General features: G+C 35.4%; 1 protein-coding gene across 1 annotated transcript in view; it reads left to right on the top strand.

Annotated features, from left to right (window-relative positions):
- The window catches only part of LRP1B (LDL receptor related protein 1B), a 563,267-nt gene that overhangs the window by 384,457 nt on the left and 157,896 nt on the right, over nt 1–20,914 (top strand). The window contains exons 16-23 of the mRNA XM_072342527.1: nt 864–1,004; nt 4,198–4,323; nt 5,727–5,843; nt 8,875–8,955; nt 10,607–10,774; nt 12,059–12,241; nt 18,344–18,544; nt 19,545–19,790. Coding sequence (XP_072198628.1) covers nt 864–1,004; nt 4,198–4,323; nt 5,727–5,843; nt 8,875–8,955; nt 10,607–10,774; nt 12,059–12,241; nt 18,344–18,544; nt 19,545–19,790 — 1,263 coding nt within the window. The remainder of the gene's footprint in view (nt 1–863; nt 1,005–4,197; nt 4,324–5,726; nt 5,844–8,874; nt 8,956–10,606; nt 10,775–12,058; nt 12,242–18,343; nt 18,545–19,544; nt 19,791–20,914) is intronic.

Raw genomic sequence — 20,914 nt, forward strand, 5'->3', positions numbered from 1 at the left:
GGGGTCATAGCATAATGTGTATTTTACACATTAGGCATTCTGAACCTCATGTTGAGAAATGTATCTGTCTGGATTTATCAATAAGCTGAAGGAGGTTTCCTAATTTATTCAACTGCAGTAGATTTTTATCATTTCATATTTGCAAAGCTTAGACAGTGCATAATGCAGGTGTTTAAGTTGTTGCCTGGATACAAGACTCAGCTTTTCAGTAATCATTCTCTAGTCCTTAAATATGCACCAGAATTTGGGTAGTCTGTGAGAATATTCTTTTCACTATCAGCAAGGCATTACAGTATTTTAAACAGGCACTCTCACACTATCGTCCGAAGCACAAATATAAAATAACAGAATGCCACTCAGACTTTTTTATTTAATGAGTTCTCCCATTTATTACAAATGCATGATCTCAACTCAAATCTGCGTGCTGCTGGGGGCTTTAGGTGGAATTGTTTCAAATAGGTGAAGTTCATGAAATACTGTTTTGATAAGTGGTGTAGTGGAAATGCCAAGTCACTGTTTGAGCCAGTGATTGAGCACCTGGTGGGAAGGCAGCACCAACCCAGGGGAGCTCAGGTGCATGCAATTTACCTGACTGACTGGAAGGATTGGAGCCAGGATACACCCTGTCCCAGACATCATGTAGAGGTTGGCAGTTGAGGCAAGAGTATCTTACTAAAGATCCCTTCTAACCTCAGGTTTTCTGAAGTTAAGCAGCTTCTTTATTTTTTGCCCATAACTGTTGTGTTTGAACAAATCCTCACTTGCTGTATATATTTGTATATGAATACATGTAGAGGTAGTATTCTGTATGTATCAAGCTGACAAGTTACATGTGCATCTTGTTTGGTTTTTTTTTTTTGTAGTTAAACATGGAGAACTGCCACCACAGCTGTGCAAAGCCGAACAGTTTCAGTGCAACAATAAGCGCTGTATCCACGATCGCTGGCGCTGTGATGGAGATGATGACTGTTTGGATGGCAGTGATGAGCACGCTGACATTTGCTGTAAGTATCTTTATTACTAAGTAATACGTGCTTGTTAAATAGAAGTGTGAGGAGAGCCAAACGCAAACCGTAATCTCTAAGTCATTCATATAAATCATTTTCTTTTCCTGTGTATAATATTAGTATTTACAAATAACACTTGTGTACTGGTTTCATAGCATAGTAAAAGAGTAATGTTGGTGGTCTTCTGACTCGGACGCAGCAATAGGTTGGTCATCTGTGGATATATTTGAAACCCATATTCACACAGTCCTGGGAAACCTTTAGCGGACCCTGCTTGAACAGGAAATTATACAGTGCAGTCTCAAGAGTTCTCTTCCTACTTGAAGGGATTCTGGAGTTTTTTTCTTTTAAGAAAACCTATACAATACTTTCCATTTTAGTAACATGTACCCCTACCTTTAAAAACGCAGTTTTAGTACAACTGTATTATTTGTTGTTTGTTTCTTTGTTTTCCTGTAGAGGGGTGTTGAAATGAAATGCTAGAAAGTATACAAACTATGTATCTGTGTCATTCCTGAAAGCTACCTAACCTGACTATAAATTGAGAGCTGACGTGGCGAAAATGTCTCTTTCCTTTCTCAGATTGTTGCAGTGATTACATCATTTCTCTAAACCAAATCTCCTCTACGAAAATGAAAATACATTATTCCTTTTCTTATCACTTACAGACGTGAAGATCTGATATACTCCTACTCTGAGGCATTGTTCTGTGTGCCTGAATACTTCTGTCACGGTCCTCTCACTCTTGTCTCTTTGAGACAAAGTAACTTGAATCTGTGTGGGTTTGTTTGTTTTTGCTTTTTTGCTTTTTTTTTTTTTTTTAATCCCTTTTATTTTTTGCCCTGGTGATGATGGTGTGTTTTTGGAATTCACTACTCTTTTTTGAATGTTGTCAAGTGAAACTTGGGTTACATGTCTGAAATTGGATGCATGTGTTTCTGCTGAGTCATGTAGGAAACTAATGGGGATGAGAAGAATATTGATAGAAATGTTTACGCATCCTTGGGTAAATCTTGTGTGTTTTTGAAATAGACATTACTGGTTTAATTCTGAATTCTTTTTAAGGTGTTTTCTCTGTTGATCTGAGTTGAAACATTAGTCAGCAGTACTTGTTTTAAAACAAGAAGTTCAGCTGATAAAGACAGTGAGAAGGAAAATCTTTTGATAACGTTGACTTGATTCTTATTTCAGTTAGTATAATTTAGGCTAATTCATTGATCAAATCTTTTGATACCCATAGGATTTTTACAGCTACAGATGAAATCATGCAATCCCAAATCTGAATATGATACACAGTTTGTGTCCAGCATGTTAGCAGTCATCTCTTTCCAACAGTTACTATAGAAACTTCAGTGGTTTTTCTGGAATTAGTCCGAAAGGTTTGCAGTTATGAGCAGAATGTATATAAATTTTAAACATTAAAAAAGCAAAGGTTACATATTGTTTATTAATAGAGACATAAACATTATCTTAAAGTAAAATTAAAGATGAGTCTTCATGTTTGATTGTTATCAGGTTGTTTATACCAGACTTTAGCTCCATTTATATTGCAAGTGAAGTTGCTTTATAAATAAGACTTGAAAAGCTTTTCTGCCCAAGTTATTAATTAATATATTTACTTCCAATGCTCTTTCACTCTCCACACAAAAAACACTCATGAAGGGTTCGTGTGCCACTGGTATCATGCTCACTGTGTTGTTTTCAGTGGGCAGAATAGGTAGAAAGGTCAAAGATAAAAGCTACTGAAATGTCAGGGAAAGGCCTGCAAGATGTCCTTTCATTTTAAATACCATTTCTTTCCAGATTTATGTTAAACTTTTTAAGAAAGAGAACAGATAACCAAGTAGGTGGATAAGAGCTTGGGTTTTTTGTTTTTAACTGAGCATTTGAAACTACACAGTTTACTGCTCTTGTGTAGGCGAGTGAGATCTGCTAATAATAGACCTTGTTATTAGTATAAAGAGCTGAACATACGTACTTGTTACAGCTAGGAGAGCAGGCCAATCATATGTACATAACTTGTATGCTTTCAAAGTCTTCATGCTTCCTATGATATTAGGTAAAAGTGAGAAATATTCTACAATTAGACATAGGCTACCCAGAACAGAAATGAGTAGGTTTAAATAAATGTATGTAAAAATGTATGTAAATAATTTTTTGGTTAGTCCAGATTTACCAGAATTTAAGATACTTCAAGTCTTTGCATGTGCAGTTAAATTTTTCAAATAGATTGAGCCATATTTGTTCTTTCACCTACTGTTACATTACAAATGTTTGGTGACACCTGTCTTATAACTTGACTCGTGAGAGGGCAGAGGTCAGCTACATTTGTTGCAGTTCTAGAAAGATTTAATTTCATTATTTTAAGCCTATTGTGTAATTGTAATTGTGAACTTGAAAGCAAAAACCATTGAGCTTCATGGATCCAAGTGTTTACCATATTTTGTTACATTTTACAGCATGAATTCTTATGTCACTTTTTATTGTATTAATTTAAAAAAAAATATTCTAATCCTCCAAAATTCACAGCCCTGATCCACCCCAGATAAAAACCTGAAGAAAACGTAGTCTTTCATGTTTTATTCAACATAAACCAATGTCATTTAGTCTTGTATAATTTTAACCAGTGTGATGGATATGTGTATTCAGATTGTCAAATTCATTTGAGTGCCATGCTCCCAGGCATGCATTCTGTCACATACATGGTACAAACAATGAAATTTGTATGTTTTAAATGGATCCTTTGTATTTTAGACCTGTTGAATTTCTGAGATCATGACTTTCTGTGATAAGTCTTCAACTTAGGGCTTTAATCTATAATATATTACAAATATTCAGGTTAAACCTTGTGTTTGAACTATTTTGGAATTAGAGTTTTACCTCTTCCCTTTTGGTATCTTTTTGTCTGTACTTCTAAAATGTTTTCTAACTTTTATCATTTAGTGGTTAAGAAAAGAGTGCCTCCATAAGAATTCATTTAGTGTGTACTCTTTAATTATTGGAGTACTGTTTAAGTACTTCAGTATTTTTTGTTGACTCAATTACTAAACGCTTTTTTGTCATTACGATGATGATATATCCAAGATAACAATACAAACTGCATCACCAGGGAATATAATTTAATATGCTATTTTCAGCTGATTTTCACTGCTTTCTAAGGAAAAAAAACTTTTCTGCCTTTTCTCCCTAGTCAATCATAGTTGTCCTGAAAATCAGTTTAAGTGCCAAAATAATCGCTGCATTCCCAAGAGATGGCTTTGTGATGGAGCTAATGACTGTGGTAATAACGAAGATGAATCGAATAAAACCTGTGCAGGTAAAACCTTTACTGAATTCCAGCCCCATAAGCAATTCTGTGCTGTACTGAACTAAACCAGTCAGCTATTAGTAATCTGATTATTGTCCTTTTAAATTAATTCAGATGTTGATGCCACTTAGATGGAATACAAATTATATTTTACTTCATCTTTGTGCTTGATTGTGCTTTCCAAAGTAATTCAGAACTTAATCTGTCCATATGGGCTGACTGTCAAAGTACTACTTAGGTACAAACATGTTCCCACTAAATCTTTTTTGGCAGTTAGAATTGTTTGTTAACATGCTCTGATGAGTAAATTTTATTTTGTGCTGACAAAAGCATAATTTCTTACTCTGTTTCCCCTTGATACCTTGAAAATTGTTTTCATTTGTAATTTTATTTTCTGTATAATGGATTTTTAAGGAAATGTCAAGGTGAGGATTGTTCACTGATTCTACTGCAGTAAATCATGGAGTTCCAAATCCACGATGTTTACTTCTTGTCAGTATGCTAAACAATGCTAAACAATCATTGAATGTTTGCTGTCCAAAATGGCAGACATCAATGGCTCTTTAACTGAAATGCAGTGGTAGACAGCTTTGCCATAAATTCCCAGGATTCAATCTGTTCGATTTAACTTTTCATATATGGAAAGGTCTGTTCCATGTCACCATTACAATTATTGCAGACTGTAATACATATTGATGTCTTTTCATATTCAAGGTTGTAATCATAATCTACTTTCCTGTTTCTGTTGTTTTAGTTATGGGTTCACATTTTGAATAAATTCAGTTATAGGATCAACTTTATAAGTTAGACTTTATTGATATTGTACTGTTTATCAGATTTCAAAATCATGTGTGTAATTGCATGGTATAATTTCTTTTGGTTATCTTTGTTTCATCAGAGGAAAGACATATGTCATGTAGTTTAATGGATTGTTATGGCTATGTATTTACAAATGGAAGGATTTCAGGAAAAGCAAGGCCAGGCATATTGCGTGCATTGTTGGTTTTATCCTGTGTGTGTAAATATGACTCTTGGTACATCATTGCTTATAGTAGGAAATACAGATTTATTTATTTTTTAATAAGTAAAATTCCAATTGTACGTTAGATGTTTTCATACCCTGATTCACTTCAGTTCTAGCACTGTTATTTTATCAAGTATTACTGTTCTTCTACTGACTAATACTGTGTGTTGACACTAACAAGTATATGATTCAAAGATAGATAGGACAGAGTCCTGCGGATTTCAATTTCCTCTGAAATCAAAGGAGGTGAATGATGTTTAAAGTGAAATGAGCAGCCAGGCCAGGAGATACCATCTAGATTTGTGACTTCTACATACAGACTTGAACCAAAAGATCTAACAGATTTAGTCCATTTCCCTTGCATTTTTGGAGTGTTTTGTCTTGACAGCAAGAACATGTCAGATTGACCAGTTTTCCTGTGGGAATGGACGCTGTATTCCAACATCTTGGCTGTGTGACAGGGAGGATGACTGTGGAGATCAAACTGATGAAATGACATCCTGTGGTGAGTGAATATTCCTTTCCAGTGGGAAACAGGAAAAAACACACATAGCGAGTAAACGTGTAAATGAAAGTGGCTGATAGTCTGTGCTCCATGAAGATAAATCTTAAGGCCTTCAGGTGTGAGAAAGTCTATGGAAGAAGGACTCATTTAGTGAATTCTGTTTAATTTTGAGTTCATCATGACTGACAACCAGTTAATACGCATTAGTTGAGTTTGGTATTATTTTCTAAGGCCATACTTCTCATTCTTTATAGCTGCATTCAAGTTTTTTTAAGATATAGATATTTATACACATATATTCTTTTTTTCGTATGTTTTCTTGAGTATTAACCTGCTTTCCCTTGGCTTGTTTCACATTACTTATTCCCTCTCACTGGACTCGCTGTATCTTCCAATATGTGAAATTACTCCAGTCTGTGTAATGATATGACACTTAATACTGTGATTAGCCAGCATTGTTGGGCAGCTGATCAATTTACAGAACTTAGTGTTCTATTTGCAATTTCTTTCCATGTGTTTTGTATGGTATATTCTGTCAGATTATCTGGAATATTTCTCCCGATCATCTAATTAGCATTAATTTCACCCACTGTTTTCCAGTTTAACAAAACTTTACGTCTATTCCATACTTGAGGATCTTGTTCCTTTATTCTTGAGTGCTGTGGCTGTACAAATATGTTAAACATTTGATTTTTCATTTTTTCTTGTGATCTGATGGCTAACGAAAAGCATTCTTACTATCAAAGTTACTTGGCTACTCTGAATTATTCTGCAATAGAGTTTAAAATGCATTTTTTATCAGTAGTTTGCTTTTTGTTACCATTACAAATCATATTTAAGTGCAGCAGTTCTTAGCTACAAATAACTTGGATCATACTGGTTCAAGAACTTATGTGTACTTATGTCAGTATATAGATGCAGTGAGCAGTACTGGACAAAATGATGCCAGTATCTAAACACAATTTTTCTTAAAATACAACCACATTTAGTAAGAATCATGACATTTCTTAAGAAGGATTGAGAGCTGAGTGCACTTATTTTGTTTTCTTGCTTTCATAAAGGAAACAAGGCTTAAGATCATGTTTTGTGTCCATCTGGGTATCTGCCATACCATTTGCACTCAATCACCAAAGGGTGAAGAAAGTATGAAAGAATTAGAGCTTTTACAAGACTGCTGGATAGCACAGGGAAACAAGATTGGTGTCCACACTGTGGAGAGACTTCACTGTGAGCTCAAGAGGCACTTGTGTTGTTTTGCCTGTCTGCTGGGCAGTCAGTGCAGGGATGGCTGTGAAACAGCTTCAGGAGGTGTCGTCTGAATGATAAAGGGTGCTGGGGAGGCCTTAGGGACAGGGAGGGACAATTCATCTATATCTAAGTACCATTACACTTGAACGCCTATGTTATTTGTATCAGAACAGATACTTGGTTATCACTATATTGTGTACCTTCAAGGGAGAAAATATATATTTTTTTTCTAATTTGTTAACAACATAAAGCTTTTGAAGTGTGATTGACAAAATATCGTTAAATTTTCCTGCCACCCCTTTCTTGTGTTGATGCAATAAAACTAATTGTTCCAATCATATGATCCTCTTAGTGATTTCTCAACTTTGCTATTTAATGCAGCTGGTTTGTTGTTTCATGTATGACTTTTTTTTAAAGGCAAAATCCTTTCTGAGCAGCCATAAAAATTATTTGCATCAAAAGCATCAAGGGACAGCGTATCTAAGTCAGATGTTCATTGGCTAAATATTTGTGAAGAGACATTATGGTTATGTGACATGTTTTAAAGGTGTTCTGGTTCTTGAGACCTATGTCAAGTTTTAGTTTTATATTAGCTCAGTTGTGAAACTGTAACAAGACTAGAACCTGGGGGCACCTAATGAGGTATACGCTTGTTGTTTTCATGTAGTTTTATGGCTGTTTTGATGTAGCTGACAGGTCTATGCACCATTTCAGATGTTACTTTCCATTGCACTTATGATGCTTTTTGTAAGAATTTCCAGCCTGAAATTCTTCTGTGAAGGAAAAACTTGTTTTTACGTAGCAATTCAGGTAGATTGTCCTTACTGTTGTCTTTGGTTTGCATTTGGTAACTGGTGGTTTCTGAGAAGCATCTTACACCCTTGATGGTCTGTATATAGATCAGATTTTAGGCTGCTCATTACTCTTTTCAGATTGTTAAACTTCCAGATTATTTTCTGTGAAATTCTAAGATTTGTGAAGTGGATCTTGTGTTTTCCAAATGATATAATGCAAACACAGTTTGACATCTTAATGGCATCAATGCACATGCATTCCTCATTGATTTCAAAAGAAAAAGTTGGGGGAAAAAATCAAGTTGTTCAGTGCAGAAGTGTGTTAGGCAATTGTGAAAGCAAAGTTGTAACAGAATAATGGATGAGTCTCTGAGGATGATAAGTTTTCTACTTCTTTTTTTAATGGGAGTACACATGGGAAGTGACTGTAAATACTGACATTTTGATTTTGTATTTTACTACGTCATTGTGCAGTAACTTTTATCTCTTGGCTGTTCTTTCACTTTGTACTTAACCTTCTGATTTTTATAGTCTTCCATTTCTTGTCTTTTACTGGCAGCCATTGCATTTGGAGAACCATTTTTTTTTTTTTCTATTTTTTAACCTAAATGAAAACGCTGATAACGCTTGTATCGGTTATCGAGTTAATGGTGGAGACAGGCCTTGTATGATGGGAGTATAGGGCCATGTCATATAACTCACAAGAATGCATTTCATTGATCCCCGTCGAGAAAGGATAAGTATTGGCCTTCATTTACTGTTCAAAGCCTTTATATCATTTCTTTTCATTCTCTTACTGTTTCTTTTATTCTGGAGTTTCTTAGACAGATGTTTCATAAAGTGTATTTGGTTTGTTTAAATCATGCAGGCAAGACAGTGAAAGGAAATTACTGAAGACTATATACATATATATACATATATATATGTATAGTGTGTGTATATATATAGACTATATATTAAATAGTTTTTGGTTTTGAATGCTTTTTCAGAATTCCCAACATGCGAGCCACTAACTCAATTTATTTGCAAAAACGGAAGATGCATTAGCAGCAAATGGCTCTGTGATTCAGGCAAGTATCGAGTGCTCAATATCTGAAAAAAACAGAGCAGATATTGCTTTGTTATTGTTTTCTTTTGTAGCTGAAATTACCAGTTTGATTTGTAAATGCTCAGAGAATAAATAAATAGTAGCTGTTAGTTACTCGCCTAATGGAGAATGCAGCAAAACTGAATGATTATGTCAGAAATGGTGCCATGAATATGGTGATGGCTGCAAATATAGAGTAGAATACAGAGTGATGTAGTAGTAGAGTAGAGTGTGATGTAATCTTCAACTGTTTAAAAAAAAATAAAACAACATTGCTTATGTATTTTCTGCTTTAAGGAAACAAATCAGTTCCAGTAACAAAATATCTACCTTGTTTGAGGGCAACTTCCACTTATTAAATGGCAATTGTCAGATGGGAAGTCTAGGAAGACTTATGATGTTATTACTACTTTTGTCATAAAGGGAATGTATTTGGTAGCTATTCACATGAGTGTTTTTCCCAGCATTATGACGTGGGAGGGATGTCTTACCAGTCTTAACAAAATTGGACTCGTTCTTTTCTCACCTCAGAATATGGTATTATTGTGATTTTTATGAGGCTGAAAGAGATTCATAGCTGTATATGGGCAGATTCCCTAAATTATCACAGTGTGCAGAAATTCTGTGTAAGGAAACCCTACAGCGCTTATGTAGCACTTTTTTCCTTCTCTTGGTACCACAGTCAAAGTAGCAGAACTTCAATGAGATTGCTGGAATGACTGCAACAAAGTAAAGTATCACTAAGGATAAAATAAAACAGCTTAATTTGTGACCATCTGTATTTAAGCAGGGAAAGAAATGAAGAAAATATACAGCCTTCTAATGCTTACTGGTAAATTTGACTCAGTGTGAGTAAGTGTAATGATCTTAGACTATCTAAAAATGAAAGAGCAATGAGTGCTGTTAGTAGAGTTAGGGAACCATATGTTCCTTTACATTTAGACCTTACAGAATGATCCTAACAGCCCAGAGGACCACGCAATCACCACCCACATGATTTAACATGAGAAAGTGCCAGATTCTGCACCTGGGAGGGGCCAGTGCTGTCTGTATGCACAACAGTGTGGAGGATAAGAGGCTGGAGAGCAGCCATACGAAAAGCAATTTCAGGGTTTTAGCTGACAGCAAGTTGGATCTGAGCCAGCCAGCAGTGTGTTCTGGAGCCAAGAGGATTTGACTGTACCCTGGGGACCCTCAGGGCCAGCACTGCCACCAGGCGAGGGAAAGGACTGTCCCTTCTGCATTGTAATGTGTGGCCTCACCTCCAGCACTGAATGCAGTTTGGGTGCCGTGGTATGAGGACATAAAGCTATTAGACAGCATCCAAAGGGAGGGCTATGAAGATGGGAAAAGGCCCAGATGGCAAGGTGTGTACGGAGCAACTGAGATACATTGGTTTGTTTGACCCAGAATCAAAAGTGCAACTCCGTGATCCTGGTGGGTCCCTTCCTTCCCTTCCTTTTTAGGATAGGTGATGAATCTGTGTATTAGAAATAATTTTACTGTATACCTGTGGGAAGCTAAGGAAAAAAATATTGTTTTATTTACTTTGTGTTATTTTCCTTCCTGGTAATAGCTTGTTTCTCTTGGCGTATTTATTCAGATTATCTATCTTTAAAAATCAATATTTGCAGATGATGACTGTGGAGATGGAAGTGATGAAGTAAGCTGCATCCACTCATGTTCTGCTGATCAGTTCAGGTGTTATAATGGCAGATGTATCCCAAGCCATTGGGCATGTGATGGTGACAATGACTGTGGAGATTACAGTGATGAAACCAGAACAAATTGCACCAAGGAAGGTTAGCTATCTTATTCTTCCCATGTTTTATGACTTGTAAATATAGAGAATATTTTATTGTAGATACAGGAGACTTTTCTTCAGTCAGTGGCAAAAGAGAGAATGCTTTTAAGCATTGCTTGGTATAGAGAATAAGTATAGCTCATGAATCCAGCAGGGGGTGAGTGTTCAAGCAGAGCATAAGAAAGGGAATTAGGTTCCAGGAAGTTCAGAGGAGACACAGGGATATATATAGTTGACATACAATATATACATGGTGGGTTTTTTTCAGATGGCAGTGAAGACTTAGCCTCTAACTTGCAGTAATCATACTATAAATTTTGGTGTTAAGTTTCGCTGGGCTGCTGACAGTCATACAAATTTTGAACTTCATCTTAAGCTTAAATTTAGGAAAACCAAATTCCAGCTCTTCAGGGAGTTAGTTAATGAAACCCCCTGGGAATCTATTCTGAAGGACAAATGGGTGGAGCAGAGATGGAAGGTTTTTTAAGGAGGCTTTCCTTAGGGCACAAGGGCTCTCCATCCCCTGATGTGGGGTGTTAGGAAAGGGAGGCAAGAGACGGGTTGTGATGCTGAAGCATAAGAATGTTTTAACAAAGTACAATAAAGTCCTTAACTTTTTGTTTTTACAAAATGTAATAATATTTATCTCTACCAAAATTATTGATCTGGAACTATTAATTAGCCTCCTAATTCACTCTCATATCAGAGCATAAACTCCTCCCCTGCCTTTTCATACAATACTATGTCCTGCTGGGATTTGAGCTGCTGTGTCTGAAATAGGTGTTTTACAGTCATCGTCAGTCCTAAGGTGTCCTGCTCTGCTATGTTTGTGTACACTTGTCCAGGAGCTTAGTATTGCTTTTTCTAAGATGGAATGCTAAAAACAAAAAGCAAAGCAACATCTGATAAAATAAACCATAATATTACAAGCAATGCTACAAAACTTATTACAATAATACTTACTTTGGATAAACAGGATTGTTTATCAGTATTTTAAACACGTGTTATTCTTGTTAGTTCATTATGATTCCTAAATGCAGTGGTAATAAATAGCTGGTCTGGGAAAGAGAAGAAGACTGAGAAGGCCATTGTCTTGAAAGTGCTTTGAGTTTATCTGAAGGCTTTTTGGATTGATGAGACAGGAGGGGGCACTGGGATTTGAGTTATTCCTGCGGACTGTGGTTTTGGCTTTGATTGAGAAAGAGGATTCTAATTCACTGTAAACTTTGCATGGAAAAAGCTCACAAAGCATATTCTTTGGTGTAATTCCCATTTTTCTAAGAAACTCCCACTCCTGGACGATGCAATGGGAAGGAATTTCAGTGCAGTCCTGATGGGAACTGTGTTCCTGAGCTATGGCGCTGTGATGGAGAAAAGGACTGTGAAGATGGTAGTGATGAAAAAGGCTGTAATGGAACTCTACGGCTCTGTGATGGAAGGACAAAGTTCTCCTGTGTGAGTACAGGTATGTCTTTGTAGATCATGCTCTCATTTATTCACACTGCATCTGTGTCTCTGTGTGTGGTTTGGTAATAGGTGTGCAATAGGAATATTCATCTTAGCGTTCGATACTACTTGAGATGTTATTTACACCAGGAGTATATCATTAATATGCTACTCTAACCCAATTTCTGACTTATAATATGAAATGGAAGGCTTTTGAGATTATGTAAGGCTCAAACTGTTCTCTGTAACAGTACATCAAAACAAATACCGAAATTTAGCATTTAATAGTACTTCAAAGTCCAGGTATTTTCTTTCATTTTCTGTCTTTGGAACTACAAGCAATTTGAAACGGTACAAAGTAATTAGTTAGAAGACTTCAAAGAATTAGAACTGCAGCATTGGAAATTTGAAATGCAATATTGAGAGGAAAAAATGTGTTCTCAGAGAAAGCTTAAAGTCTAATCTTGTTACAGTGCTTCATTAAAAAATTGGGAAAGAATGTGACTTAACTAACATTTGCATTAGGATTTTTCAAAGTCATGCTTAGATGGAACATGAAATGAATGTAGGTCATAAGTGTATTATTTCTTAAATTTTGTTTTAAAGTTCAATGAAGTATTGCGGGTAAAACATCTTATAAGAACAAAATTTACATTGGGGGATGTATGTAATAGGTAATAAATTTACCTGAAATTATTAGTGGAAAAGAGAATGTACTCTAATATCTGTGTTATAGCTAAGCATGCAAAGTGCTGAGATCCGGTTATGTAAACTATGTCTAAAAGTATTTGGGAACGTGTATGAACCGAATTCATTATCAATGTGTGAACTACTTGGTTGCTTGCTGATAACTGGATTTTAAGCTTACAGAAGTCACTGTGTCCAAATGAAGAAATATAAGATAAAAACATTTTTCTATACAAAATCTGAAAGTGTGTTCTTGCAGTCTCTGGAAGTAGATATAGAACAAGTAGTTTTAAAATGAAATACCATCAATAAGTGAAAAGGGATTTCTCTTTCCTAATAGAACCTTTTCCCTAAAATAGACTGATAGAAACCTGAAACAAGAAATGCACTTCTTTCTGAAGTATACTGTCTTTTTCCTAGAAGAAAAGGTGGTGAAGAGTTCTCCGAGTGTGTTTCCTTGCTATACATTTACCCAGGTTTATAGCCATGTGTAGTTAGTGCAGCATCCCTGTCACTTGGTAGTATGGAGGATGAGATGTGAATTCTCTGGCTGCTTTATATAAACACAGAAGAAAAAAAAAAGAAAAAATAAAAAAGAAAGAAAAAAAATAAAAAGCTTTCATCTAGCATTGGGACTTACAGCTTTCATTTAAAGGAACACGATCATTCTTGTAGGTTGTGTGGAACTATCATGTCAGAAATCAGTTCTGACAGTTCCATAGAAAACTCTTCATTGTTTTCCTGGCCCTAAAGGAGAAAAAAACTGAAGTTTCAGAGGAAACCTGTTGATAATGCACTGGAATAGGAAATTGAATTAGATCTTTTATTTCGCAAGTTTTTCAGTTCGTTCCAGATGGTGGGAGTAATGAAAAATAATGGTGTTATGAGAAATAGTTTCTACCATGATCCTTTCAGGTTTCAGAATGTCATTTACTCTGTGGGTTATTTGAAAGAAATAATAGCAACCAACTTCTTGTATTTGTGAGAATTATAGGGGCTATGAGAAATTGGCTAATTTCTTCTTAAATATTGCTAACTGGCGGTGTCCAATTTCCTAATGCAAGTGATTTTTCTACCTAGGATAATGGTAGCCTCTAAGATCTGTAATATCCAGCTCCTATTCTGACACGCTGTTAAGAAATCCTATACGGGGTGTTCTATATTGCCTTTCAGTAATTTGTCTCTCACAGTTGGATCAACTTTATCCATCATCTGAATTGTTGTGGCAAGCATCGTTGGTTGCCTTCATCTTTTCACTAGTATAACAAGCTTTTGAATATTGAAAGACATCTGTTACATCTCTTTAATCACCTTTTTATAAATAAGTGAAAACATTTAATTCTTGATTGCTTTTTAAACTTTAAGTATTTTTGTTGGTCACACTGTACCCATACAACCTGTGCAGTCCATAAACTAATAAGCAGTGTCAGCCAAAGCTCTACAGATCTATTAACTTGCATTAGCAGATTTGAGGTTGATCTCTTTTTTTTTTTTTTGTCATCATGCAGATGTTTGTGATGATGTGATAAATAATGTGTTAGAGTTTTGAACATCACTAAGATAAGAGATACAGTAGCTACTTGATTGAGATAAGTAGTGTTGGGCTGTTTCTAGCCCATTTCTGCTCTTAAATTAGATTTAGCTACTCCTAAATTACCTTAGACTAGATTAAATTAGGTTAAAGTTACTATTCTAAATTCAGATTCTGATCTCCAGAATTGTTAGGAGCATGTACCTCATCTCAATTTTATGTACTGCATAAATCCATCCTTTTTATTCAGACTTCCTACTTTGCAGATAGCAGTGGTAGACCAATAATAAAATCTGTTCAACCTCACTTAAAATGTTATGAAATTAATAACTCAAATGGTTGTAGTCAAGTAGTTCTGTGAAGGCAAATTCAAAAGAATACTGAGTACTTTCATATCATGTGTAGTAATTCTGAACTGTATTGTACATTTGTCATACTGTTTTTTTTGAAGAAACAGTTAACTTTGTATCTTACCATTTTTAATACTATATGGAATATATCAATACTGTATGGTGGACTATTTTTCACTTTTTTCCCAACATATTAATCGTCCTTAATTATTAATTTGTTGTAAAAATAAGGAATGTAGATGTCAAATGATCAATACAGTAATACTGGATGAGGGCAATAGCAAACAGTGCTGTCTGAATATGGAGCCTAAGAGTCAACATTGTGAAGTGTAATGAGCAGAGCAGAATGCAGAGAGTGACAGTGAGTAAAACTGGAAGGGTTTTACAGAAATATGTAGAGAAAGAAGCTAGTAGGAAAGGCCTTACGGACTCTTGAAGGCTGAGGAGAAGGAAAGGGTTACTGCAGGGAGAGGCAGCTTGAGATGACTTTGGGAAGAAGAGAGGACTTAGTAAGAACATGAGATGCCCTGTGGAGTTCAGAGGGTGGGGGTACACGATACTGGTTGTTAAGGATCTGTTTGGCAGAGTGGGTTATTTCTACTTCTTTCATACCTACTCAATCTCTTGTCTCACTTTGGAATCCACCCTTTCAGCATTAATTCTCAATGATACTAAGAAGTAAAGGGAAAAAAGGCATTATAAAAAGTAAATTAGAAAAGTATATTTTTTTTGTGATTTTGTTTTTTGTGTTTTGTTGGTTTTTTTTAACCCTTAGTTCTTGGTATTGTTGAGTGCATTTTTTTTTCTGAGGTAATAGCTGTCTTTGACCCTTGAAACGCTCCCCTTTCTCTCATTCAGAAGGCAATTATAAATAATCTGCTTTAAATAAAAAGCTTTTAAATACCAGAAATTAGCTTATGACAGTAGTCTCAACTCTTACCTCTCCTCCAAATCATGTAAGATAATTGGCTGACTGGCATAGCTGGGGTATTGTGTTAAATGTGTTGGATTAGAACATGCATATTTTTGTGTGTGAGGTTAAACCTATCTTACAGCTTTTACCAGCCAGGAGCAAGTCCAAAGTGACTGAATGCAGACAGCTCTCACCAAAACGGGTTTATTTAATCAGTCCAAAAACTTCTTGAGCTCAGTGGTTTAAAAAAAGATAATAAAAATAAAATAAAAATTAATTCTCTATTGCACTTGCTCATATTTGTAGGAAATGGAAAAGAATCATTTGAATCAAATGCTCCCACATAAATTTTGCTTCAGTTCTTCTGATGTACTGCCTAACAGTGAATTCTTCAGTGCTATGTGAGACTTATAGAAATTAAAAGGTATCTGTTGAGCACTTAACTAGTGCTGAAATTTACTATAAAGGCTTTTGGAAGCCAGAAGTGTAAGTTTCAGTAAGGGGAATTAAAGCGAAAGCAGTTGAGTGTATTTGAAGTAATGATTTCAGGAGAGTCATAATATTTCATTAAGTACGTCTCTTCTGAATTTTCTTTAAGATTTATATCTTGTGAGTATATTCTACTTAAGAGAATGTCTCAGCTATCGTAGAGAAAGATGGATCTTTTATTATAACATATATCTTCATTAGAGTAAAGGGAAGGCAGGAAAACTGATTTGCTCCGTAAATATTTGTATGTATAAAAGATTTTAAAAAACCCAACAGATTAAGAGCTCTATTGATAGCAACATCGGTTTACTTTGGGACCCATCTAGTTTGCTTGACATTGATGTTTTCCAGTAGCTCTCATTCCACTGCTACGTTATAATATGTGGAATCAATATTCACTTCATGATAATGAATATAGGCACTTTTATGAAAGAGTTCTGATTGCATGTGGGAATAAGCAGTGTACATGTAATACATACAGCTTTGTTTTCATGTGTCTGTTCATTCTTATCTTTGCAGTCTAGGGTATTTGGGCCTGACCATTATAGGAGAAAGGGGAGAGCTAAACATTTCTCCCTGTTTAAGTTTCCATATGATTTTGCACTGGTAAAATTATGTTCTGCTGTTTGAAACATTCACTGTCATATAACAATGAAATTTCAATTCTTACTGTTGTTCACTGAAAGTGAATTGAAAGTGAAGGCAGCATCACTTTTACTGGAGCATATTTTTTTGATGTTGTTGTTCTAGGTTCACTGTATTTGTATCCAGTTGTCATTCTCTGTGGAGGACGGCACCTTTCCCATTAGAAGAAGGCAAAAACAACAAATGCAAACTATTATGTTAATCTTAGGCTAACTAGAAAATAATTCCACTGTAAGAAATTAAAATCTACTACAGTGCTGTGGAAGACAGTAGAACTGCAGCTAGGGATGCTAAATTTTGTGGGACATCTTTAAAGAATCTCTGTGACACAGAGTAACTGATACCCTGTAGTTGTTTAGGTACTGGGATGCATTTAATAACCAGTAAGATTCAAGTTTTATCCCAGTTATTTATTCCACACTGTCATGCTTACTGCCCCCACAAAGTCATGCTTCAGTCTTGGTATCTTGCTGGGAAGTTTTCATCTGAACTGGGAAGACTGAACAGAAAGACATCAGTTCATGCTGTGCAACAGTTTGCAGTTAACCAGCCTTGCAGTTAAGTCTTGGGCAGACATCTATAGACATCTATAGATATCTATAGACATCTATAACTAAGCAGTTTGTATATAGAAGCACAGTGCAAGGTCTCCTTATTCATTGGAGGAATAAGTCCATGTCACTTCTCCACTGCTTTTGAGAGTTCAAAATGCAGTTTGAGATATGTTCATAAAAAACATGCGTATGCACACACTGGTAAGCAGTAGCTTCACAATCTTATTATTCTTCACCTATTATAATCCCTGCCTTTGATAATTCTAGTTTAATACCCCTATGCTTTTAAATGTCATAACCACTTTCTCTTAAGAGACAGCTTTACATTTCCAAATGTTGTTGGTCACCACAAAAGTGCATTTTTATTTCTTTTTTTCCCTTTTCAAGAGTGAAGAAAATAATCAGAGAACTGCTTTGGTAAAATTGAAGTCTTGGAAGAAGTTTCATTTATTATAGTTATCCCATGTAAAAAGAGGAATATTCCTCTGACGTTCTGAGTATTTATTGTTTTATGCTTCTGAGAAAGGTTTTGTTTTCTCAGCTCACATTAACAGAATGTGAAACACTGCTCCTGTAGAAGGCAGATGGAGTAGAAGATAAAAGAAGAGAGAGGAAGAAAAGATGAAGTTAAAAATAGAAAATAATTGGCGTGATTTGGAATACCTAACTGAAATTATGAGGACGTATTCTACCTGTGTGTAGTTCTGCTCAACATAGGGGAAAAAAAAATAGGTTTATTATTACTTAGAAAATTGGGTTGTCAACACCAATGCGTGTTATGCCTCAGACTCTTAAGTACGAGTTGGTTTTCTTCTGCTCATCCAAGAGGAAAGTACTATTAATACAAAAGTGTAATACCAAAAGAATAATTTTCTTTGTGATGTTACTGAAGGCTTTTTCTAAAGCTTACTTCCAGTCTGATTTCCTGTGTTTATTGTCTCTTTTCTCCAAGGGAGATGCATTAGCAAAGCGTGGCTATGTGATGGCGATATTGATTGTGAGGATCAGTCTGATGAGGATAATTGCGAGGGCTATATGTGTGGACCACCAAAATACCCTTGTGCTAATGATACCTCCATCTGCCTACAGCCTGAGAAGCTCTGCAATGGGAGAAGAGATTGTCCTGATGGATCTGATGAAGGCGATCTTTGTGGTATTTCTTTTAGACACATTTTTCTGATTCCTTATCTATCATAATACATTCTTTCAAATAAAAGTTCTCATGTTAACCTTAGGGAACTTTTATAACAGTATCTTATGTGAGGATTTTTTTTTTAAATTAAATTATACTGTTCTTCTAATTGAATGAACTGTCTGTTTTTTACAAATAAGGGACAACATGGCTCCTTAGGTAAGTCTTTCTTTTCCTGGAGATAAACAATATAGGGATCTATAATATCTATTAAAGTACTGAAACTAATGTGCAGTTCTCTCAAATTGCAAAGGCCCTGGGTTAACGGAATCCTATCAGTAGCTGTGTAAGTGATCATGAAGAAATGTATTTGTATGTCTAGAAGGCAACATGTCTCCTTGAAGGTAACAGCGTGGATAAGGATATCTTGATTTTTTTTACTACTATTATTATTACCATTATTATTTTTTATTCTTGTACATGTTTCTTCAACAATGGCTTGCCTGCAATTTAGATACATCAGACTGATTGTTGAAGCCTTCCCAAACCTAGAAGTTCAAGTAGTTGGAGGCAAGGAAAGTATTTCTGAAAGCATTTGTGTGCTTAATTCTCTGAGTCGACCTTTAGCACTTGGTCACTTCTGGAGTTGGGATATTGGTCTGAAATGGTCTTTGGGCTAAGTCTTTATGGATACTTCTTAAGTCAGTGAAATAGACATGAAAGTCTGGAAAAAAAAAAAAAAATAAAATATATATATATATATATATATATGTATATATATATATAGTGTATCTGCCATGCTAAAGTTTTGAAAGTTTGCAGTAAAGATTCCATGCTGCTAAGGACTTAAAATTCTATGGCTTTAAAATAAATGCAATAAGCTGTTTAGCAGATTTAAAATTGCTTGCTCTTCTTAGAAGCCTTTCCTGCATTTTAGTGGACTTTGTGTCTTTCAGAAGTTTGCAGTATAACAGACAATCCTTGCAGCCCTTAATGCCCTGATTTTTCCATGTTCTTTCAGATGAATGTTCGCTTAATAATGGTGGATGTAGTCATCAATGTTCTGTGGTTCCTGGAGGAAGAATTGTGTGCTCATGCCCTGTAGGATTCAATCTCAGTGTAGACAACAAAACTTGTGAAATTATGGATTACTGCGCCAAGCACCTTAAATGTAGTCAAGTATGTGAGCAGCACAAAAATAATGTGAAATGCTCATGTTATGAAGGCTGGAAGCTCAGTAAGGATGGAGAAAATTGCATTAGCACTGGTAAGCTGAAATTGAGTTGACTTTCACACTTCCAGACATCAATTAGATTTTAATTTAGTGTGAGTGGGTGTTTGTTTTCATCTCACTTTTAATTTGAATATAGGCTTTGCTTGTGCTAGTTCATCATGAAGTTACTCCCTTTGGGCACTACTGGACCTTGGGTCTCTCTTGACATATCTCTCTGTGCATCTCCAGAACCTTTCCCAACTTTCATGATATTTGTTTTCATTTCTTTGGGACTCTCTCCTGAGTTACCCAGACTATGAAGTCCCTGTATGGAAGTAAAGTTCCAGCAGTGACCAGCCTCCTGTTGGTGATCTCGCATCTTTCCATATATTGGAGTGTGTGCTGACTTTTGTTTGGTGCAGGTGTTTCCCAAACTTACTGTTAGCCTGTATCAGCTGTAAGTCATAGCAAATTTTTATTTCAGTGTTCAAAATATTAATTGCAAATATATGCACCCACACAACAATTATCTTCTTTCAGTTAGCACTCACAGAATAAGCTATTTTTTAACCTATAATGTTTTGGTACTTGATTTTGTCATCAATAAACCAGTTCACTAACTTGAAGAAATAGAATATAAACCAGAGCAGGAGAGGAAAATGCATTCTCTTCATTGTTCAGTACTTGGTTCAGAAGTACATCTCAGAAACAGCAGTGTCTGTTAAGCTCAATGTGAATGTGTATGAAATAGATACTGTCATAACATCAGTAGTTTCCTGCATGAAGTTGAAAATAACATAGATGTTCAAAGTATCACTTTAGGACTGTTATATACTTATTCCTTGGTATTATCTTAGCCACACAGTGTCAAAATGCCTTCAAAACTATTTTACAATTTATTTGGATATTTCATAATTGAACAGGTTTTATAATTAAGATATTCCTCATTTATTACAGATACTCAGCATTTCCTCAGGTGAATTATAGGAAAAATTGTAAATCACTGAGAGAGAACTAAAAGCCTAAGTTTCTCATTTCAAATAGCTTGGAATAATTTACTAGCTAGCAGTCAGCTTAACTGTCTGCATTTCAGAAAATATAGGAAATTCTGCTTCTGCTTCGACCTTGCTTGACCTAATTTGTACAGCATTTTAGAGCTATATAACAGCTGTAATGAA

The sequence above is a fragment of the Excalfactoria chinensis genome, chromosome 7 (assembly GCF_039878825.1).
Source record: "Excalfactoria chinensis isolate bCotChi1 chromosome 7, bCotChi1.hap2, whole genome shotgun sequence".
Classification (NCBI taxonomy): Eukaryota; Metazoa; Chordata; class Aves; order Galliformes; family Phasianidae; genus Excalfactoria; species Excalfactoria chinensis.